Below are 24,623 nucleotides of genomic sequence, written 5' to 3'. Positions count from 1 at the left end.
AAATGTATGTGTTTCTTCACTATTTTTGCCTATATTCCCAGGCTTTGTCTGGCGTCATATTTGCCACACTCCATTAATAGTGCCAAATTTTCATGATTACTGTTTTCAATTAACCGAATTGCAACTCCTGCTTTTCCAACTCTAGGAGAATCTGAGTCTGTCAATTTCTGCACTTCAAGACTCTGATTGGTGACCTTAGGCCCATTTACAATTTCTGGACTGTTTTCTCTCCATTACAAATTCTTCCAAGAGTTATCATATTCAACCCAATCCTGAATTCTTTGGAATCAGTACATCTCCATGATTACCTTCTTTATTTGAGGGACTATTTTTGGCCTTTGGGAGGAGTAGGTTTTTGGTGTGCGGTTGTGGTGTGGGTGGGGTGGAGCTGTCGAAGCAATTTTATGTGTGTGTGTTTCATGAGCTGGGACGAAGTTTTTATTTATTGATTCACAATTCATGGGCTCCTGAACAATCCTTCAATTTATAATTTTTTATTTAATTGATGTATGAATTAATTTTATTGTCTTCACCTTAATAAAGTACGTTTTTCACTTTTTCAAATACCTGTGTTTGAGCCAATTCTTGCAACTCCTTTTGTGTTGTTTTTCAGTATATTGTTCCAGTTGCTTGGCTCACCGGTTAAACTACCGTAAGGTATTCAAATTATGGTGTCATTTCCAGTCTTGATACTAGGCGGTGAATCCTTTCCCAAGGATTTTTCCATTCCCCTCCCCCCCTTTTTTTCTACCTGTCACAATTAACCTGAAGACAGGCTGGATAATTGTAGTCCTTATGTTTTTGTACAAGCAGTAACTGAGCTTTAAAACAGCCTCTCACTGGTTTGTGCAGCTTCGGGCACTGTGGAGCAAATAATTGCCAAATTTAACAAAAACACTGGCTTTTTGCAGTAAACCTGCTGTTAGTTTAGGTTGCGAGGCTGCTAAGTCGCTGCTGAAAAAGATAACAGAGAACATTCCTACTCCTGGACGGCAACTCAAAGCCTAAAGCAGACTACAATGGCGGAAAAGCACACCAGTCTCAGTTTTCTGTTGCAACTGCCTGACATAGCCAACTGAATAACTAGTTTAGCTCACCATTTGTAGGTTTTGCGAAACTAAGTTTTTAGGTCTTACATCTTCTTCATTCATTAGATTGAAGTTAAAGCGGAGTTCCGGGCACAAAATTCAATTTCTAATAATTACTGCATTGTATTCCTTACTCTCCGCTGAGTCAGAATTGGATATTCCCATAGTTTTTTTTTTTTCACTTACCTGTTTACAGAGGTTTGTATACTCACCTTTCAAAGGACTTCCTCCCTCCTGTGCCTCGGCTCTCCTCGTCACTTCCTGCCGCAATGCGTCCTGGGAGCTCTTCCTCGGCCCTCCCATGATGCACTTTGCAGTCACATGGGCGGCCGACCACTGTTCTCATTTCTTGACTCACAGGCCTACGCCCACTGGAATCAGGAAGAAGGGAAGACATTTCCCCACAACGGACTCGGCAATCCACAACAAAGATGGCGCCGCACATCAGAAATTATATAAAGTAAGATTTTATTCTTGCAAACTCATTATTTCACCATTCTAACCAGGATTAGCGGATGTATCGATGTGTAAGGGTGATTGTTAGGGGGAGATTGAAAAAAAAAAAAAACGATTCTGTGCCCGGAACTCTGCTTTAAGACTGGGCCATCCTATAAATATAAGTTTATACAGTTTTAATTTTAAAAGTGGCAGGATTATAGTTTTTATCTCTGGAGTATATCCCCTTTTTTTATGCTCGCTAATTTCTGCTGGCTTTGGTAGCTGAAGCTTGACATTGCATGCTGTTGTACAGTCTGTCTTCCACTAGGACCCCCGAATCTTTCTCCATCCTTGCCTCCCCCAGAGGTTCTCCCCCCCAGTGAGTAGTTTGCTTTTATGTTCTTAGTCCCCAAGTGCATTATTTTACATTTCTCCACATTAACCACTTGCCGACCAGCCGCCGTAGTTTTACTGCAGCAGGTCGGCTCTATTACCTAAAACGATGTACCTGTACATCGCTTTGTGTAACAGAAAGTGGGGGATCGCGCCCACGTGTCGATTGGCCAGCAGGAGAGCCAACCAGCGGGTCCAGCGGACGCAATGTCTGCTGGCCACCCGCGATCGCTCCCCATGAAGACAGAACGGCGGTCTGCCGATGTAAACAAGGCAGACCACTATTCTGTCAGAGATGAACACAAGGATCCTGTGTTCCTCCTATTTAGGAACACAGGTCTCTGTGTTCATCCAGTGAGGTCAACCCCCATACAGTTAGAAAGCACCCCCTAGGGGCACACTTAACCCTTTGAGCGCCCCTGGTGTTAACCCCTTCCCTGCCAGTGTCATTAGTACAGTAACAGTGCATATTTTTAGCACTGATTACTGTATTAGTGGCACTGGTCCCCTCAAAAGTGTCAGGTGTCCGATCTGTCCGCCGCAATGTTGCAGTCCCACTAAAAATCGCTGATCACTGCCATTACTAGTAAAAAAAAAAAAACTGACATAAATCTATCCCCTAGTTTGTATATGCGATAACTTTTGCGCAAACCAATCAATATACACTTATTGGGATTTTTTTTACTAAAAAATATAAAGCAGAATACATATTGACCTAAATTAATGAAAAAATTAGATGTTTTGATTTTTTTTTATTGGGAATGTTTTAGAGCAAATAGTAAAAAATATTGTTTTTTTTTTTTCAGAATTGTCCCTCCTTTTTTTAAAGAACAAAAAATAAAAAAACACAGAGGTGTTCAAATACCACCAAAAGAAAGTTCTATTTGTGGGGGAAAAAAAAGGACATCAATTTTATTTTGGTACAGTGGCGCACGACCACGCAATTGTCAGTTAAAATAACGCAGTGCCGTATTGCAAAAAATGGCCTAGTCATTGAGGGGGTAAAATCTTTCGGTCTTTAAGTGGTTAAACCTCATTTGCCATGTAGTTGCCCACTCCATTATTTTGTTCAGGTCTTTCTGTAAAATTTCAATATCCTGCTGTGAAGTTATTGCCCTGATTATTTTTGTATCATCCTCAAAAACTGACATTGCGCTATGTATCCCATCCTCTATATCATTTATGAATTAATTAAACAGAATTCATCCCAAGACAGAACCTTGTGGTACCCCACTTACCACTCCAGAGTACACGTTATTAAACACTACTCTTTGGAAGCGCCCCTGTAACCAGTTTTTCATCCAAGAAGTGTTTATGGGGAACTGTAATCGAATGCTTTTGCAAAAGTTCCTCCACCACAAAGTTGCTCATCCATGTCTTTATGGACCTTGGTCCAAATCATTTTGTGGATGGGGCATTATGGTGTGGGGTTGTTTTTCAGGGTTTGGGCTTGGCCCCCTTAGTTCAAGTGAAGGGAACTCTTAAGGCGTCCACATACCAAGACATTTGTGGGAACAGTTTGGGGATGGCCCCTTCCTGTTCCAACATGACTGTGCACCAGTGCACAAAGCAAGGTCTATAAAGACATGGACGAGCCAGTTTGGGGTGGAGGCACTTGACTGGCCTGCACAGTCCTGAACTCAACCCGATAGGATGGCTTTGGGATGAATTAGAGCGGAGACTGCGAGCCAGGCCTTCTTGTCCACATCAGTGCCTGACCTCACAAATACACTTCTGGAAGAATGGTCAAAAACTCCCATAGACACACTCCTAAACCTTGTGGACAGCCTTCCCAGAAGAGTTGAAGCTGTTATAGCTGCAAAGGGAGGGCCAACTCAATATTGAACCCTATTTACTAAGGCTGGGATTCCATTAAAGTTCATGTACGTGCAAAGGCAGGCATCCCAATACTTTTGGTAATATAGTGTATGCTGATCACATATGCTATGAAATAAACACCACTGCATGCCCACTGCCACATATCACCAGATGGGAATAAATAATCACAACAGCAACTAGTTACATATTGTTTTCTGTAGCACAGACCCCATGTTCTTTTTCTTATTTGGTGCACGTCAGCCAGGCACACGGTATTTTCTCAGTCTCTCTATACAGTAACCAAACAGATTGTGTCTTTTTGTGGTTTTTATTTTTGAAGAACTTGGATAGGGATTAGGGGGAGCATTGGGATACTGAGAACTAGAACAAACTTGGTTGAGGACACTATCTTGCAACGGTTAACGTCTTGCAGAAAAGACTTTCAGGATGGAAAAATATGTACAAACTGAGCACAGAGGGATCCCACACTAGACATAGCCCTGGCCAGCAAATCGAGAGGTAGCACTACCCCTGTAGGAGTTGCTGATGTCAGCATAGAACGGTCTCTTCAGCAACATAGCGCAGGGAGCAACAGTCTCTTTCCAGAATTTCTGTCAGGCCTCTCCTCACTGTGTCCCCAAAAAAATGGATGTCTCCTTCCAGTGTCAGCCAGACTCTGTACAGTGAGCTTCTCAGTCAAATCCTCCACAGACTTTGCTCCAACTGTTCCTGCAGCTTTGGTAGTTGGTTCTCCAGCTCTACCTGAGCTGGGACCATACAGAACTTCCTGCATACTCCACTGGATCACCCTGGAGGGCAAACAGCCCCTCCAGGCTTGGTCATTATCCCACTGGCAAAGGACCCTGCGGTCCTAGGCCACAGACTGTTTATACCTCCTCAGCCCCCTGCTGGTCACTCTCCTGACCAGGGATTGGCTGAGGCAGTTTGAATTATCAGCCCAGGATTTGCCCCTTTCAGCCCACTATGTTCCAGCACGTTCTGGAATACACAGGAAATTAGGCAAGCCTGCAGCTGCAGAGCACAGAACAACCTGTGACAATCAAACCCAGCTCCACTGATTTTACTGAAGCGCAAAAATAAACAAAATTTAGTAGCACCTAACTAGAAGGGTGCTACCTATGCAGCTTTACTATCTATAGCAAAATACACTCTTCCTCCAGACAGGATTTCTAACCAAATAAAGTGGTTGCAAACCTCAGACATGAAATATGAACAAAGCACATCTTTCTATATTGTATACTATTCAAATACCTGAGTGAGATTTCTCTCTGGTGCCTAACTGTTATCTGCACTTCTGTAATCTCTGACTGCTTTTTATGACTCCACGAGATAAGTGGTGACTGTGAGGAGAGCTCCAGCACACAGTCTGTGATTGACAGACACGGCTATGCATGTTCCCTGTGTACTGTGAGAGAAGGGCTTGTGCCTTCCCTTCATTCAGGGCTCAGAGCTCTCCTCACTGCGCTCTGCAGTGTGAGACTTCAGATCCCTCCATCCTGCTTTTCAGAGCTGAGAGATGCTGTGTAAAAGGTGTTTTGGAAGACTGTGGGTAGGGCTGCAAATAAAAAGGTACAACTTATGTAGAAGGATGTGTTTTTTGTCTGTGAACCACCTGAGGCCAGTCAGTTTATATGTAAGGACTTACAACTGCATTAACTGAGAAGTACAGCCAAAGTTTGTTTGGCTGTACTTCTCTTGTGAATCACAGGAGTGGAGTTTGTTCTGCACTCCTGTGACCTGTTTTCAGCATACAGCAGGCTGAAGCTTGCTGTCAGCTTATGTCACAGAGCCAGTCCAGGCCGGGGAAAGATTACAACCATATGGTCGGGATCCACTCAGATCCCTGGACTAGCACCTGGCTCAGCCTCTCAGCGAGCCTCTGAGAGCCGGAGCCAGCAGCTCCCTCCTCTTGCACAGCCCAGCGCTCCAGTAAGCGCAGGACGGGCAGAGCAGAGAGCCGGTGACTGACAGTCACCAGCTCTGCCCACGGAGTACTGAGAACTGAGTGATGAGCTGTTTTTGATTGCTCGGTTCTCAGCCTTAGAGCTGGTGGGGGACAGTTGCACCATCGAACCAATGCTAAATGCACCTAGGTAAGCATGATCCAAAAAAAAAAAAAATCCTCAATTTCTCTTTTGATTTCCAGCTTTCTTTGCAGATAGTGCATGGATTTCCTTTTAAATCCAGCTACTTTCCAATCACCCTACTTATTTTCATGCTAATAACTGTCACAGCACAGTGTTTTAAGAAAGTGATGGTTATTCAGCTTAGATTTATGATATATGGTATTTTACGTAGGAATGAGCTGCTAAAGCTAGGCCTGTTATAGTTGTTATAAGTTGTCTGTTTTGTATTTTATTGGATAACCCCTTAAAGCCTCAATTTTTCACTCCCCCCCCCCCCCCCACTCTAACCACATAAATGGGCTCTCCCATAAAATCCCATTTAGGGGCTGCACAAGGAAAACCTCAGTATGGAAAGGCTGTACTTGGCCAGGCATGATGTTAAGATAAGGGACTTCATTTCCAGCCCTCTTAACCAGCGAATAGGTGATGCTAGAAAGTAGCATGCTGCAGTCACTAATCATCACAAATTTATAATTAGCCAGATCTGAGATGATGGAGCCTATACGCTTGAGGAGACAATGCTACCATGATGTACCAGGAAATGTAAAGGAAAAATTGTTAATCAATGAAGGTAATAGAAGTTGTCCTTTGAGGTTATTCTTTGCCATGTCCATGCACAGTGGTGGAAAGTTGATTTGTTACATAGTTACATAGTAGGTAAGGTTGAATAAAGACAACAGTCCATCCAGTTCAACCTGTGTAGGTGTGTGTGGCTGTAATCATCTCACATACCCCTGAATGTTCTGATCCTTGAGATGTACGTCTAAGAGTCTTTTGAAAGCCACCATACTACCCGCAGAAACCACCTCTTGTGGCAGAGAATTCCACAATCTTGTAGCCCTAACAGTAAAGAACCCCCCACGTTGCCTGAGGTTAAAACACTTCTCCTCTAATCACATTGTATGCCCCCGAGTCCTCATGCAATGCCTTCGACTGAACAGCTTTTTTTCTAAGCTGAGATCCCCATTGAGATATTTAAAAATCGCTATCATGTCCCCCCTCAGGCGTCTCTTCTCCAGGGAGAATAAATCAAGCGATTGCAGACGCTCTTCATAATTAAGGTACTCCAATCCCCTAATCAGTTTAGTTGCCCTTCTCTGGACTCTCCCCAGCTCCAACACATCCCTCCTGAGGACTGGCGACCAGAACTGGAATGAATACTCCATTTGTGTAGATGAGTGAACATTACTACAAATAAGCTGTAGCATTTAGATTGACCATAGGTTACATAGTTACATAGTTAGTGAGGTTGAAAAAAGACATCAGTCCATCCAGTTCAACCTATGATGCGTGTGTGTGTGTGTTTGCTTTTAACCGTACATTGCATACCCCTGTATGTTGTGGTCTTTAAGGTGTCCATCTAATAGTTTTTTGAAACTATCAATGCTCCCTGCTGATACGACTGCTTGTGGAAGAGAATTCCACATCCTTACCATTCTTACAGTGAAGAACCCCTTACGCACTTTAAGGTTGAAAAGCCTTTCCTCAAGTTTTAGTGAGTGGCCACGTGTCTTATTGTATCTCCTTTCTCTGAATAGTTTGTTCCTTATGCTCGGGTCACCAGTACAGTATTTGTACATTGATATCATATCCCCCCTCAATCGTCTTTTCTCCAGAGAGAAAAGGTTCAGTGCTTGTAGTCTTTCCTCATAGCTGATGTCCTCCATTCCCCTAATTATTTTTGTTGCCCTTCTCTGGACTTTCTCCAATTCCAGCACATCCTTCCTGAGGACCGGTGCCCAGAATTGGACAGCATACTCCAGATGTGGCCGGACCAGAGTCTTGTAGAGTGGGAGAATAATCTCTTTATTTCTGGAGTGAATCCCCTTTTTTATACATCCCAGTATTCTGTTGGCTTTGCTTGCGGCGGCTTGGCATTGCATGCCACTGCCAAGCTTGTTGTCTACCAGTACCCCCAAGTCCTTTTCCATCCTAGACTCACCCAGAGGTTCCCCCCCTAGTGAGTAGCTTGCTTTCTGGTTTCTGGCCCCCAAGTGCATTACTTTACATTTATCAACATTAAACCTCATCTGCCATGTAGTTGCCCACCCCGTTATTTTGTTCAGGTCTGCTTGCAAGGTTTCCACATCCTGCATAGAAGATATTGGCATGCCTAGTTTAGTATCATCTGCAAATACTGAGATTGTACTAGATATCCCCTCCTCTAGATCATTTATGAACAAATTAAACAGGATTGGTCCCAGGACAGAACCCTGGGGGACCCCACTTTCCACACCCGCCCAATCCGAGTACTCCCCATTAATCACCACCCTCTGTACTCTCCCCTGGAGCCAGCAGTAATCGTTTGTGGGGAACGGTGTCAGAGGCCTTTGCAAAGTCCAGATATACCACATCCACAAGCTTCCCTTTATCTAGGTGGCTGCTCACTTCATCGTAGAAGGTTAATAGATTGGTTTGGCAGGAACGATTTTTCATAAATCCATGCTGATTACTACTTATAATACCGTTTTCATTACTAAAGTCTTGTATGTGGTCCCTTAACATCCCCTCCAAAATTTTGCAGACTACAGATGTTAGGCTGACCGGCCTATAGTTACCCGGGATATATCTTGGCTAGGGTTGAGCGAACACCTAGATGTCCGTGTTCGACGGGTTCGGCCGAACTTTAAAAAAAAGTCCGGGTCCGTGTCCCGGACTTTTACCGAACTTTTCCCGGACACCGAACCCCATTGAAGTCAATGGGGACCCGAACTTTAAGGCACTAAAATGGCTCTAAAACACCAAAGGAAAGGGCTAGAGTGCTGCAAATGGCAGCAAAACGTAATTAAGAGCATGGCAAGTGCTCTGCAAACAAATGTGGATAGGGAAATAACTTAAAACAACAAAAAAAAAACAGAAAAATAAAACAATGTTCTTCTTCATCTCTGAAGGACGAGGCCCATATGGAGTAGGAGGGAGGTTGAGGTGGTGGTGGATGTGGCGGTGACATAGGCGTGCGCACAGGGTGTGCTGGGTGTGCCTGGGCACACCCTAATCACCTAGGGCACATAGCATTGCCAGTGAGGAGATGGGAAAGATCTCCCTGGGACCTGCTCTGCTCTATTTCTCCTTGCCTACAGGTACATGGCCCCGATACATTACTCTCCCTGCTGGCAAACACATGCATGTGTATTTCAACTTTGGGGTGCACACCTTAATGCAATAGGCTGCGCACACCTATGGGCGGTGTAGGTGGAAGCGGCGGTGGAGGAGGACCAGGGCCGGATTAACAGCATCATGGGCTTGGTGCTGAGGATTTTGAAGGGCCTTAAGGGCCGTGCCTTGCCATGCACCCAGAGGAGGAAGGGTGCAGCCATGCATGCCTAATTCAACATGGGATGCTGTCTCTGAAGCCCATAAACACATCCATGCATCGCCAACTGTCCCTCCTTGTCCGGCCTTCACGCTGTGTGGGGAGGTTCTGAGGGTGCTGCCTGGGGAAGCGAGCATAGAAGCCAGACTTCTGTGTTTACAAGTGACAGAAGAGCGGTAACAGTGAATATGGCCAACCCGGGGCCTATATAAAAGGTAGGGGCCTGGAGCTGCAGCTCCAATAGCCCCTACATTAATCTGGCCCTGAGGAGGAGGACGAGGTAGCCAACACTGCTTCTTTTCAAAAATTTTAAATGAGGGTACACCCCAAAAGAGTGAGAAAGAGCAAAAATGAAACAATGGGTGGGTAAGGTCGGTATCCATTGCTATTCTGCATAAGGTACGGAAAAGTCCCGTGGGATCCATGCCTGGTTCATTTTAATGAACGTGAGCTTGTCCACATTGTCTCTGGACAGGCGGCTGCGCTTGTCTGTTATAACGCCCCCAGCCGTGCTAAATACCCGTTCAGATAATACACTGGCTGCAGGGCACGCCAGCACCTCCAAGGCGTAAAGGGCAAGCTCAAGCCATGTGCCCAATTTGGAGACCCAGAAGTTGAAGGGGGCAGACCCGTCATTCACTACATGTAGGCGTGTGCACACATACTGCTCCACCATGTTGGTAAAATGCTGCCTCCTGCTAAGACGTTCCATCTGAGCTGCTGGTGCTGCTGTTTGTTGTGGCGTGCTGACAAAGCTTTTCCACATTTCGGCCATGCTAACCCTGCCTTCTGAGGTGCTGGCGGTGCCCTGGTTGCGTTGGCGACCTCCTCCTCCTCCTCCTCTGCCTTGTGCTTCCACTGTGGCCCCGCTGTCAGATGGGAATGCCAGCAGCATGGCGTCTACCAGCGTGCGCTTGTACTCGCGCATCTTGCGATCGCGCTCCAGTGAGTGAATTAAGGACGGTACGTTGTCCTTGTAACGGGGATCCAGCAGCGTGGCCACCCAGTAATCAGCACAAGTTAGAATGTGGGCAACTCGGCGGTCGTTGTGGAGACACTGCAGCATGTAATCGCTCATGTGTGCCAGGCTGCCCAGAGGCAACGAAAGGCTGTCCTCTGTGGGAGGTGTATCGTCCGTGTCCTCTGTATCCCCCCAGCCACGCACCAGTGATGGCCATGAGCTGGCCTGGGTGCCACCCTGCTGTGAACATGGTTCCATCTCCTCCTCCAGCTCCTCCTCCTCCTCATCCTCCTCATCCTCCAGAACTGTGCCCCTGCTGGACAATTGCGTCCCTGGCGTTTGCGTGTGCAGGAACCCACCCTCGGAGCCCCTTGCGAATGACTGCCCTGAAAGCCTTGGAAATGTTACCTCTTCATCCTCCTCCTCCTCCTCATCCTGTGCCACATCCTCTTCCATCATCGCCCGAATTGTTTTTTCAAGGAGGCATAGAAGTGGGATAGTTAAGCTGAGAACGGCGTCATTGCCACTGGCCATGTTGGTGGAGTACTCAAAACAGCGCAACAAGGCACACAGGTCTCGCATGGAGGCCCAGTTAAATTAAATAGCGGAATAGAAAATATGATCCAAAAAAAGTGTATGTATATCACACGTACACAACCACACTGGGCCCCAATTACTATTGTTTGTACCCCTAAAAGGCTAGATGAGGAGTAGGGGGAGTATGGAACAGGCAGCACCCTCAAACCTTCAGAAGTATGAGATGAACCCCAACAACTTGGAAAGGTGGATCTCTCTCACACGTACCGACACAGACTATCCCGCAATTCAATTGATCCTCAAAGGTTTTTATTGAATAGCGGAATAGGAAATATGATCAAAAAAAGTGTATGTATCTCGCACGTACACAACCACACTAGGCCCCAATTACTATTGTTTGTACCCCTAAAAGGCTAGATGAGGAGTAGGGGGGGTATGGAACAGGCAGCACCCTCAAACCTTCAGAAGTATGAGATGAACCCCAACAACTTGGAAAGGTGGATCTCTCTCACACGTACCGACACAGACTATCCCCCAATTTAACTGATCCCCAAAGGTTTTTGATTAAATAGCGGAATAGAAAATATGATCCAAAAAAAGTGTATGTATATCACACGTACACAACCACACTAGGCCCCAATTACTATTGTTTGTACCCCTAAAAGGCTAGGAGTAGGGGGAGTATGGAACAGGCAGCACCCTCAAACCTTCAGAAGTATGAGATGAACCCCAACAACTTGGAAAGGTGGATCTCTCTCACACGTACCAACACAGACTATCCCCCAATTTAACTGATCCCCAAAGGTTTTTGATTAAATAGCGGAATAGAAAATATGATCCCAAAAAAGTGTATGTATATCACACGTACACAACCACACTAGGCCCCAATTACTATTGTTTGTACCCCTAAAAGGCTAGGAGTAGGGGGAGTATGGAACAGGCAGCACCCTCAAACCTTCAGAAGTATGAGATGAACCCCAACAACTTGGAAAGGTGGATCTCTCTCACACGTACCAACACAGACTATCCCCCAATTTAACTGATCCCCAAAGGTTTTTGATTAAATAGCGGAATAGAAAATATGATCCCAAAAAAGTGTATGTATATCACACGTACACAACCACACTAGGCCCCAATTACTATTGTTTGTACCCCTAAAAGGCTAGGAGTAGGGGGAGTATGGAACAGGCAGCACCCTCAAACCTTCAGAAGTATGAGATGAACCCCAACAACTTGGAAAGGTGGATCTCTCTCACACGTACCAACACAGACTATCCCCCAATTTAACTGATCCCCAAAGGTTTTTGATTAAATAGCGGAATAGAAAATATGATCCCAAAAAAGTGTATGTATATCACACGTACACAACCACACTAGGCCCCAATTACTATTGTTTGTACCCCTAAAAGGCTAGGAGTAGGGGGAGTATGGAACAGGCAGCACCCTCAAACCTTCAGAAGTATGAGATGAACCCCAACAACTTGGAAAGGTGGATCTCTCTCACACGTACCAACACAGACTATCCCCCAATTTAACTGATCCCCAAAGGTTTTTGATTAAATAGCGGAATAGAAAATATGATCCCAAAAAAGTGTATGTATATCACACGTACACAACCACACTAGGCCCCAATTACTATTGTTTGTACCCCTAAAAGGCTAGGAGTAGGGGGAGTATGGAACAGGCAGCACCCTCAAACCTTCAGAAGTATGAGATGAACCCCAACAACTTGGAAAGGTGGATCTCTCTCACACGTACCAACACAGACTATCCCCCAATTTAACTGATCCCCAAAGGTTTTTGATTAAATAGCGGAATAGAAAATATGATCCCAAAAAAGTGTATGTATATCACACGTACACAACCACACTAGGCCCCAATTACTATTGTTTGTACCCCTAAAAGGCTAGGAGTAGGGGGAGTATGGAACAGGCAGCACCCTCAAACCTTCAGAAGTATGAGATGAACCCCAACAACTTGGAAAGGTGGATCTCTCTCACACGTACCAACACAGACTATCCCCCAATTTAACTGATCCCCAAAGGTTTTTGATTAAATAGCGGAATAGAAAATATGATCCCAAAAAAGTGTATGTATATCACACGTACACAACCACACTAGGCCCCAATTACTATTGTTTGTACCCCTAAAAGGCTAGATGAGGAGTAGGGGGAGTATGGAACAGGCAGCACCCTCAAACCTTCAGAAGTATGAGATTGTGTTCACTGTACCCCACAAAGATTGAGTTCACTGCACCCCACAATGATTGTGTTCACTGCACCCCACAAAGATTGTGTTCACTGCACCTCACAAAGATTGTGTTCACTGTACCCCCCAAAGATTGTGTTCACTGCACCCCACAAAGATTCTGTTCACTGTACCCCACAAAGATTGTGTTCACTGCACCCCAAAAAGATTGTGTTCACTGCACCCCAAAAAGGATGTTGTTCACTGCACCCCAAAAAGGATGTTGTTCACTCCACCCCAAAAAGATTGTGTTCACTGCACCCCACAAAGATTGTGTTCACTGCACCCCAAAAAGATTGTGTTCACTGCACCCCAAAAATGATTTTGTTCACTGCACCCCAAAAAGGATTTTGTTCACTGCACCCCAAAAAGGATGTTGTTCACTCCACCCCAAAAAGATTGTGTTCACTGCACCCCAAAAAGATTGTGTTCACTGCACCCCACAAAGGATTTTGTTCACTGCACCCCAAAAAGATTGTGTTCACTGCACCCCAAAAAGGATGTTGTTCACTGCACCCCAAAAAGGATTTTGTTCACTGCACCCCAAAAAGATTGTGTTCACTGCACCCCACAAAGGATTGTGTTCACTGCACCCCACAAAGATTGTGTTCACTGCACCCCAAAAAGGATTGTGTTCACTGCACCCCAAAAAGATTTTGTTCACTGCACCCCAAAAAGATTGTGTTCACTGCAGCCCAAAAAGATTGTGTTCACTGCAGCCCAAAAAGATTGTGTTCACTGCAGCCCAAAAAGATTGTGTTCACTGCAGCCCAAAAAGATTGTGTTCACTGCAGCTCACACACAGAAAAATGGATGTGGATCACTGACACCTGCCTATCTCCAATCCCACACCACACAGCAATATCGATTGTAGTTTGTAGAACACAGTTTCCCTAAAATTCAGCAGACTCTGTCCCTAACAGGATTGAGAAGAGATCGTAGATCAGGATTGAGTGCAGACCCCACCCCCCACACAGCAATATCGATTGTAGTTTGTAGAAGACACTGACCCTATAATTCAGCAGACTCTATCCCTAAAATGCCCTGCCTAAACACTCCGACCTGTCCCTCAATTCTATCCGGACACAAATGGTTTTTTCCTGCCTATCTTTCCCTAATCAGCAGCCAGCACGTTGATGTGTGCTCTGTCCCTGAATCTAAGCAGCATAATGACGCCGCTGCGGCTGCCTCGAACTTATAAAGACTTGGTCACATGCTTCAGACGGCCAATCACAGCTACTGAGACATTTGCAGGCATGGCTGGGATGGCTTAAGGCACACCAGTTAAACGATTGTTGATTGGCTGTTGAAAGCCCGCCATGAAAAGAGCGCCAAAGCATGCAAAACCCGGAAATAAAACGACCGAACACGGATTTTTACCCGAACATACAGTAAAGTGTCCGTGTCCGTGTTCGGGTACAAAAAATCCAATTATTCGGTACGAACACGAATAATACAGTCCGTGTTCGCTCAACACTAATCTTGGCCCCTTCTTAAATATTGGTACCACGTTGGCTTTTTTCCAATCAGCTGGCACCATACCCGTCTGTAAACTATCCTTAAAGATCAAGAATAATGGTCTGGCAATCACCTGGCTGAGCTCATTAAGAACCCTCGGGTGCAAGCCATCCGGTCCTGGGGATTTATTTTGTGCTCCCAGGTTGTCTTTTAGTTTATTTCTGTTAGTATTTTATTTAACTTTGCTCTTATGAGGTATTGGTCAGTGAGAGTACTTACATAAACCACTGCTGCAAGCTCCTGCCGAACATTGGACCAGTCAGAATTGGCTCTTTCTGGGTTTGCACCATTGTCAAACACAGTAAATTTTGTACCCATCAGGTTAGATCTGAGAAAAGAAAGTCCGGTACAAAAAGAAAAAATGTCTTTTTAACACACAATAGCATTTAAACAGTTGTATTATTGCATTATTTGTATATTTTAGTTGACTTTTTATATAAAAATGCCAGATTTTGTGAAATTAAATTTGCTATACGTCCTAAATTATGCTTGTCAGATTGTGCAGCTTTTCTGACTGGTCAGATGCATTTTGTTAAAAGAAAACTCCTAATAATTAACAATCTCCTTCGAATGAAGTAGTACATTTCAGTTCTAAGCAGCCATTGCCAACAGTGAAGCTAAACAGGTGCATCAATGCCTCCAGACTAGAATGTAGCTTTAAATAGAAGCTCCCAAACACCATAACATATCGGTCTCTCAGGTTTATACTCTGTACTCAGGTGCTGGCAGAAATAGAGCACATCTCATGCCAGAATGTAATATAGCATGCAGACACCACATCACACTGTATTTAACTCCAATGTAAAGTGAATGAAAAAGTGGCTTCACCCCAGATCCCAGCCAATTGGTCATGTCCTTCTGCCATGTTTCACCCATGTTGGGCTTAATCCTTTAATTGGAGTTGAATGCGGTGTGCGGCGGCATCTACGTGCCTCATTTAAATGGAAGCTGATTTAAAAAGTAAAGCTAAATTATTGGGGTTACAGATAGCCGTAATCACACTGGGAGAGGGGGGCACCACTACAAGGGGAAATCAGGTGTGGTGCAGTCATCAATGAAAATTTGAATATGAAGAAAAAGCAGAATGTGCTGCTACTGATTTTTATGCTTGTCCAGGCATAGGCTGCTGGTGTGGAGGTAAACTAACTGTATTACTACAGTACTGTATTTTGTTTACAATAAGCACATTTTATCCCTTCATACAAATAACCTCTCTCTCTCACTCTTTTTTTCCTGTCTCTCTTGTGCCTTCTCTCTCTCCCATCCTCTTTTTTTTTCCTCTCTTATTTTCCCTCTCCCTTCTCTCTCCCATTCTCTCTTTAAATATTCATAAAAAATATTGAAATCTTAAAAAGATTAGGTTAGATAAATAAAAAAAAAACATTATAAACATAAGGATCAGTGACTATTCTACCTTTCACTGAGAGCTTTTCTGCAGCTGCACTGACAGCCACATACTGCGGATCTTGCTGACTCTGTTTTACATAACACATTCACAGCGATTGATTGACAGATGGGCGTGTGTTATGTAAAATAGACTGGGCATGATACAAGGCATAAAGAGTCATGGGAACTGTAGTTCCCTGTGGCAGATGCAGAAGCTAGCACATTAAAAGGAAATGGTGTGCTAGCTCTGCAGAACCCCTACCACCATCACTAGCATTATCAAGCAGAGGAGTAATGTTTGGGGGGATTCGAGACCACAAGTGGTATGAAAATTACAGTTACATAGTTAGTCTGCCTAAAAAAAGACACAAGTCCATCTATTTCACCTAAAAGAGGAAGAAAAAAATTTAAAAATATATATAAATACATACACATACATACACATATATATATATATATATATATATATATATATATATATATACAGTGCCTTGCGAAAGTTTTTGTCCCCCTTGAACTTTTCGACCTTTTGCCACATTTCAGGCTTCAAACATAAAGATATAAAACTGTAATTTTTTGTGAAGAATCAACAACAAGTGGGACACAATCTTGAAGTGGAACGAAATTTATTGGATATTTCAAATTTGTTAACAAATAAAAAACTGAAAAATTGGGCGTGCAAAATTCAGCCCCTTTACTTTCAGTGCAGCAAACTCTCTCCAGAAGTTCAGTGAGGATCTCTGAATGATCCAATGTTGACCTAAATGACTAATGATGATAAATAGAATCCACCTGTGTGTAATCAAGTCTCCGTATAAATGCACCTGCACTGTGATAGTCTCAGAAGTCAGTTTAAAGCGCAGAGAGCATCATGAAGAACAAGGAACACACCAGGCAGGTCCGAGTAACTGTTGTGGAGAAGTTTAAAGCCGGATTTGGATACAAAAAGATTTGCCAAGCTTTAAACATCCCAAGGAGCACTATGCAAGCGATAATATTGAAATGGAAGGAGTATCAGACCACTGCAAATCTAGGAAGACCTGGCCGTCCCTCTAAACTTTCAGCTCATACAAGGAGAAGACTGATCAGAGATGCAGCCAAGAGGCCCATGATCACTCTGGATGAACTGCAGAGATCTACAGCTGAGGTGGGAGACTCTGTCCATAGGACAACAATCAGTCATATACTGCACAAATCTGGCCTTTATGGAAGAGTGGCAAGAAGAAAGCCATTTCTTAAAGATATCCATAAAAAGTGTCGTTTAAAGTTTGCCACAAGCCACCTGGGAGACACACCAAACATGTGGAAGAAGGTGATCTGGTCAGATAAAACCAAAATCGAACTTTTTGGCAACAATGCAAAACGTTATGTTTGGCATAAAAGCAACACAGCTCATCACCCTGAACACACCATCCCCACTGTCAAACATGGTGGTGGCAGCATCATGGTTTGGGCCTGTTTTTCCTCAGCAGGGACAGGGAAGATGGTTAAAATTGATGGGAAGATGGATGAGCCAAATACAGGACCATTCTGGAAGAAAATCTGATGGAGTCTGCAAAAGACCTGAGACTGGGACGGAGATTTGTCTTCGAACAAGACAATGATCCAAAACATAAAGCAAAATCTACAATGGAATGGTTCACAAATAAACACATCCAAATGTTAGAATGGCCAAGTCAAAGTCCAGACCTGAATCCAATTGAGAATCTGTGGAAAGAACTGAAAACTGCTGTTCACAAACGCTCTCCATTCAACCTCACTGAGCTCCAGCTGTTTTGCAAGGAGGAATGGATAAAAATTTCTCTCGATGTGCAAAACTGATAGAGACATACCCCAAGCAACTTACAGCTGTAATCACAGCAAAATGTGGCACTACAAATTATTAACTTAAGGGGCTGAATAATTTTGCATGCCCAATTTTTCAGTTTTTTATTTGTTAAAAAAGTTTGAAATATTCAATAAATTTTGTTCCACTTCATGATTGTGTCCCACTTGTTGTTGATTCTTCACAAAAAATTACAGTTTTATATCTTTATGTTTGAAACCTGAAATGGGGCAAAAGGTCGAAAAGTTCAAGGGGGCCGAATACTTTCGCAAGGCCAGGGCCGGACTGGCCTACCGGGATACCGGGAAATTTCCCGGTAGGCCGTCAGCCTTGGGGCCGCCGCCGCCTTGAGATGTGGCTGCGGCACTGCCAGCCTGCCCCGCTGCACTCAATCGAGCGACGGGTTTTTTCTTACGCGGCTGCCAGCCAGCCGCTGTAAGCGGCATGATGTCATGTCCGGCGGGCGGCGGCTGCGCTGCGGATCTCCTTCACACTCGCATGGCGGTGGCATCCGACGATCCCTCCCTTCCCTCTAACAGACTAACACGGATACGCACCAGCATCGCAGCAGCCACTGCCAACTACCAAGTATGTGCCCTCAGAGTCCTCCTCTGTGTGAACTGTAATCCCGTTATATTCTGTATAGACTGTGCTTTACTTTGTGGACTCTCACTCTATCAGTTGAAACTTGCTTCCACCTCATCTGTTTCATTGAACTACTCAGCTCATTCCCCCGATGGGTGTCATACCTTTAAATATTCTGGGATTAAAGCACTCTCAATTTGGGGATTGGGGCGTACAGGTTGGGCTAGTGTGGATTTCCTTGGGAATGTTTTTGGGACTACATGTTTTTTGCTGGAACATCTTGGTCAAGGATAATAGTTGGACCCATGTGGACTTTGTTGAAATCTCTCAATATCCAGGAGGCAGTGTGTGCTTGAATGGGGTGCTGGGGCCATGGTCAATATGCCTTGCCAGGTCCAGGGGGTCCTTCACAGATAGCCCCTCAATTACCTAATGCTTTCACACCATGGCTCCTAGCACTATAGTGTCATGGAATGTTAGAGGGCTGAATGCTGGGATCAAACATCTCTGATGTTCAATTACCTTAAAAACTACAACACTTATATTTGTATCTTGCAGAAGACTCACCTTACCACTAATAGAACCCTCAGCCAAAGTCTTGGGTGGGCCACTATTAACTCAACCTATTCCTCTTATGCAGGAGGATTTAGTATACTGATAAAGAAGACCTTGTCTTTATCACTGTTGGACCTTAAGTTAGACCTGGAGGCTGGATAAGTTGACTCCGGACACTGAGAGCACTCCAGCCTTGTCTAAATGGGCTGTCCTCTATGGGCTGCCCCAGCCAGCAGGCATCACTGTGTCTGAGACACTGACTGACTGAGCAGAGCGGAGCTGCTCTGTTTTAGACAGCCAGGTAGGAGTAAAGGGGCTTGGGGGGACCTGAGTGTATTGCATTTGGAGGGGGGAGAATTAGCATTGTATTAGGGCCCCTAATACAATGCTGATCCTTCTCCCCCTTATACAATGCTGACCCCCCTCCCCCTAGTAAAATGCTGACCCCCAGGCCCCATCCCCCCAATACAATGCTGATCCTTCTACCCCCTAATACAATGCTGATCTTTCTACCCCCTAATACAATGCTGATCCACCCCCCCTCCCCCTAATACACTGCTGCCCCCCCGGCCTCCTCCCCCTAATACAATGCTGATCCCCCCCAAATTGGGGGGCAGCAGTGTATTGTGGGGAGGGGATCAGCATTTTATTAAAGGGAGGGGGATCAGAATTGTATTAGGGGGAGGGGGGTCAGCATTGTATTAGGGGGAGGGGGCCGGGGGGGGTCAGCATTGTATTAGGGTGAGGGGGGTCAGCATTGTATAAGGGGGAGGGGGCCAGGGGGGGGCGGCACTATATTCGGGGGAGGGGGGTCAGCATTGTATTAGGGGAGGGGGGGAAACAGCATTGTATTAGGGGAGGGGGGAAACAGCATTGTATTAGGGGGAGGGGGCTGGGGGACAGTAGTGTATTAGGGGAGGGAGGGAGGGGATCAGAATTGTATTCGGGGAGGGGGGATCAGCATTGTATTAGGGGAGGGGGGCTGGGGGGGTCAGCATTTTATTAGTGGGAGGGGGGTCAGAATTGTATAGGGGGTAGGGGGCCGGGGGGAACAGCACTGTATTAGAGGGAGGGGGGGGTCAGGTGATCAGCATTTTATTAGGGGGGGGGGGTCAGCATTGTTATAGGGAAGGGGGGATCAGCATTGTATTAGGGGGAGGGACATTGCGCTGAAAATGACGTTGCACTGGTATAATGACGCAATGCTATGGGGCTGGTATGTCATTTTTTCCAGGGCTGGTTTTCATACCCAGTCCGGCCCTGCGCAAGGCACTGTATATGTATATATATATATATATATAGTATCTCACAAAAGTGAGTACACCCCTCTCATGTTTGTAAATATTTTATTATATCTTTATTATATCTTTTCATGTGACAAAATTGAGGAAATGACAGTTTTCTACAATGTAAAGTAGTGCGTGTACAGCTTATATAACAGTGTAAATTTGCTGTCCCCTCAAAATAACTCAACACAGCCATTAATGTCTAAACCACTGGAAACAAAAGTGAGAACAGCCCTAAGTGAAAATGTCCAATTTGGGCCCAATTAGCCATTTTTCCTCCCCGGTGTCATGTGACTCATTAGTGTTACAAGGTCTCAGGTGTGAATGGAGAGCAGGTGTGGTAAGTTTGATGTTATCGCTCTCACTCTCTCATACTGGTCACTGGAAGTTCAACATGGCACCTCATGGCAAGAACTCTCTCAGGATCTGAAAAAAAAGAATTGTTGCTCTACATAAAGATGGCATAGGCCAGTGATGGCAAACCTTGGCACCCTAGATGTTTTGGAACTACATTTCCCATGATGCTCAACTCCACTGCAGAGTGCATGAGCATAATGGGAAATGTAGTTCCAAAACATCTGGGGTGCCAATGTTCGCCATCACTGGCCTAGGCTATAAGAAGATTGCCAAGACCCTGAAACTGAGCTGCAGCATGGTGGCCAAGACCATACAGTGGTTTAACAGGACAGGTTCTACTCAGAACAGGCCTTGCCATGGTCGACCAAAGAAGTTGAGTGCACGTACTCCGCGTCATATCCAGAGGTTGTCTCTGGGAAATAGACGTATGAGTGCTGACAGCATTGCTGCAGAGGTTGAAGGGGTGGGGGGGGGGGTCAGCCTGACAGTGCTCAGACCATACACCGCACACTGCATCAAATTGGTCTGCATGGCTGTCATCCCAGAAGGAAGCCTCTTCTAAAGATGATGCACAAGAAAGCCCACATACAGTGCTGAAGACAAGCAGACTAAAGACATGGCTTACGGAACCATGTCCTATGGTCTGATGAGACCAAGATAAACGTATTTGGTTCAGATGGTGTCAAGCGTGTGTGCCGGCAACCAGGTGAGGAGTACAAAGACAAGTGTGTCTTGCCTACAGTCTAGCATGGTGGTGGGAGTGTCATGGTCTAGGGCTGCATGAGTCCTGCTGGCACTGGGGAGCTACAATTCATTGATAGAACCATAAATGCCAACATCTACTGTGACATACTGAAGAAGAGCATGATTCCCTACCTTCGGAAGCTGGGCCGCAGGGCAGTATTCCAACATGACAACGACCCCAAACACACCTCCAAGATGACCACTGCCTTGCTAAAAAAGCTGAGGGTAAAGGCGATGGACTGGCCAAGCATGTCTACAGACCTAAACCTTATTGAGCATCTGTGGGGCATTGTCAATTGGAAAGGTGGAGGAGCGCAAGGTTTCTAACATCCACCGGCTCCGTGATGTCGTCATGGAGGAGTGGAAGAGGACTCCAGTGGCAACCTGTGAAGCTCTGATGAACTCCATGCCCAAGAGGGTTAAGGCAGTGCTGGAAAATAATGGAGGCCACACAAAATATTGACACTTTGGGCTAAATTTGGACATTTACACTTGTCAGCGGTTTAGACATTAATGGCTGGGTGTTGAGTTATTTTGAGGGGACAGAAAATTTACACTGTTATACAAGATGTACACTCACTACTGTACATTGTAGCAAAGTGTAATTTCTTCAGTCTTGTCACATGAAAAGATATAATAAAATATTTACAAAAATGCGAGGGGTGTACTCACTTTTGTGAGATACTGTATATACACACACATACATACACAGACATACAATCCTATATACAGTATACACAATCCTTTACCCACAGTTGATGCAGAGGGAGGCAAAAAAAACCCCAATAAAGCATGATCCAATTTGCTCCAGCAGGGGAAAAAATTCCTTCCTGATCCCCCAAGAGGCAATCAGATATTCCCTGGATCAACTTTACCTATAAATATTAGTATCCAGTTATAATCATATTCGCATTTGTAATATTTATTACCATGTGTAACTTTGAGGTGTTTATATAATAGTTTATTAAAATAAGCATGTTGCCTTTAGTTGTACTTTAAATATTGGGCCAATGTGTGAAGATTCTCAAGTTATTTATTGAATCAGCCTGTGTCTTCCAGATAATTCATTCAGAGGGAGGTGTCAGAGCCCCGCTGCTCTCTATGGGGAATCGGATGAGAGCGGACCGCCTGTCCGCTCTCATCCGATCCCATCCGATCCCCAGGACGGATGGAAAATAGGGTTTCCATCCGTCCGGATTTCACGGACAGGATCGGATGCGGATGGCAGCGGGGGTCAGCGGACATGTCACCGCTGACATCCGCTGCTCCATTGGGCTGAATAGTGCATCCGATCAGATCCGCCTAAAAAACTGACAGGGGGATCTGATCGGAACGCCCGTGTGAAAGAGCCCTTAGGGATAGGATGATGTGGACAAGGCTATATACACCATAGAATATAAAATCGGGCCGTGTATGATAGGAAATTTAAGGCACAGGGTTTAGTATGAAGCAAAGTGGAATAAGACATTATAGCACAGAAAACAGAATGAAGATGTTTTGGAATAGGTGATATACAGCAGCAAGTTATAATCAGGTCATTTTTTGTGAAAATGTGTCCCAGTACAGGTTGATGCGCAATCCTGCTAGTTATTTTATTCCATTTGGACAATTATGAAAAATACCAGCTTGCTGCTTAGACCCGGAGCACACTGGTGCGACATGGGATCCGACTTTTGATAGCATGACATGTCAAATTCAATGTTTCCCTATAAGAGCCATCTTAACTGATCCGACACAAGTCGTTCCAACTTTAGAAAAGGTTTCTGCACTACTTTAGTCCAACTTTGATACAACTTCAATGCCATATAGTGTAAAAAGTCACATTAGGTCGGATCAAAGTCAGACTATGCTCCAACTTGAGAGCACATGTCACGGGACATGTATAAATCAATGATTCCCTTTGAAAGCAGAGTTACTGCACTACGTTTTCGTTTAAGAAATTACCCCTGCGCTATCACTTAGTAACAGAGAAATCTCTTGCAGGAATCAGGTGTAAAGGACCGGATCTGCTGCAGCTCTCAACTCAGCCTTTCAATTAAAACCGAATCAATCAAAGTAGGTATATAATAATAAAGCCATGCTTATCCTCTGCACTACTTTGGTCTGATTTCAGTCCATTGAATATTATTGAAGCCGAATCCAAGTCAAAGCAGCATCTTAACTGATCAGACTTGTGACATGCAACTTGTGCTCAGAGGCAATGTTAGCACTGCAAACTGTATACCTGACCCAAGTTGCACTCATCTCAAGTCAGATCCTGTTCATTAAAGTCTGAACAATGTCTGACCGATGTTGCAGGGCAAAGTCAGATCTGAAGTTGTGGGACTTTCATGTCGGAGCAGTGTGAACCCAGCCTGAGGTTGCAGGGCAAAGTCGGATCGGAAGTCATGCGACTTTCATGTTTCAGCAGTGTGAACCTGGGCTTAGTCACTGCTCAGCTGCAACCACTTCCTAGATGCTGTTTGCAGGCTTAGCCTAACTGATTGGAAGTTGGTTCAGGAAGAGAAATCACTTACTGAACCTGGAAGAAGATCCAAGTAGGTTCTACCCAAGGGATAAACCCAATCCTGGGAAAGTTTAAAATTATTCCTTGCAGTGTGACTGCCTTCTCACTGGATGTGGTAGTTTTAAGGTTTCCTGGGATTGGGCTTTAAGGGTCACCCACAATTGCAGCAGCTAAAATCTGTCCTTGCTGTCCTCCTCCATTTTAGTGCAGCCATATTACACTGCACTGGCAGGCTGCATGGGTTGGCCGTAGTTATGGTAAGGCTGCACCAACCCAGGCCACTTCTGCTTTATAATTAAATAGTTCAAAGGTCATTTACAGTATAGTTTACGCTGTGGTGTTCAATATGGAATTGGGAATGAAAAATGTATGACTAGAAACTCATATGTTGAATACCTTAACTTCCCAATGAAATTCTCTCCTCCTCGTGACAGATCTGTGGCATCAATAGAAATTAAGTAGTTGGAAGTCTTACTCTTCTTTCGCTTTCTTCCAGCTAATAAGAAAACCTGAAATACCATAAATAGCTAAGCAAGTAGAAGACATAAGTACAGAAAAACAAAAATATGTATCTATGTAATGATGGAATGGGCTATACTAAAAGTTCATACTTTCCATTGAAAATGTTCTTGTTAGTCCTCATATATCAAAATAAACATTTTTTTAGAGAGGTCTTAAATTTTCTCATACCTTCTTCTCATTATCAAGGTGTAGATAGTATGTTGGGTACCATCCCCTGTCCATTCCTTTCTTATCTCGTGTTACTTTGCATTTGATGGTGACCCCCTGAGGTGCTGGTCGCAGTACAAATTCTTCTAGATTATCCACTTCAATGACTGGAGAAGGGGGACGTTCCTCCTTCTGAAAAGACAGCAAGCAATGAATGGGCAAAAACAACTAAAGAATTAGATTTTTTCCT

At 44.6% G+C, this 24,623-nt stretch overlaps 1 protein-coding gene across 2 annotated transcripts in view; it reads right to left on the bottom strand.

Moving 5' to 3' along the window:
• The window catches only part of TULP1 (TUB like protein 1), a 101,408-nt gene that overhangs the window by 9,641 nt on the left and 67,144 nt on the right, over window positions 1-24,623 (bottom strand). For both annotated transcript variants that reach the window (XM_082245335.1, XM_082245336.1), the window contains exons 8-10: window positions 24,395-24,565; window positions 24,101-24,213; window positions 14,680-14,788 (exon numbers count right to left, since the gene is read on the bottom strand). In XM_082245335.1, the coding sequence (XP_082101461.1) occupies window positions 14,680-14,788; window positions 24,101-24,213; window positions 24,395-24,565 (393 nt within the window). The remainder of the gene's footprint in view (window positions 1-14,679; window positions 14,789-24,100; window positions 24,214-24,394; window positions 24,566-24,623) is intronic.

This window comes from Pelophylax lessonae, assembly GCF_965119305.1.
Source record: "Pelophylax lessonae genome assembly, chromosome: 2".
NCBI classification, from domain to species: Eukaryota; Metazoa; Chordata; class Amphibia; order Anura; family Ranidae; genus Pelophylax; species Pelophylax lessonae.
This window is presented reverse-complemented; position numbering and strand designations above follow the sequence as displayed.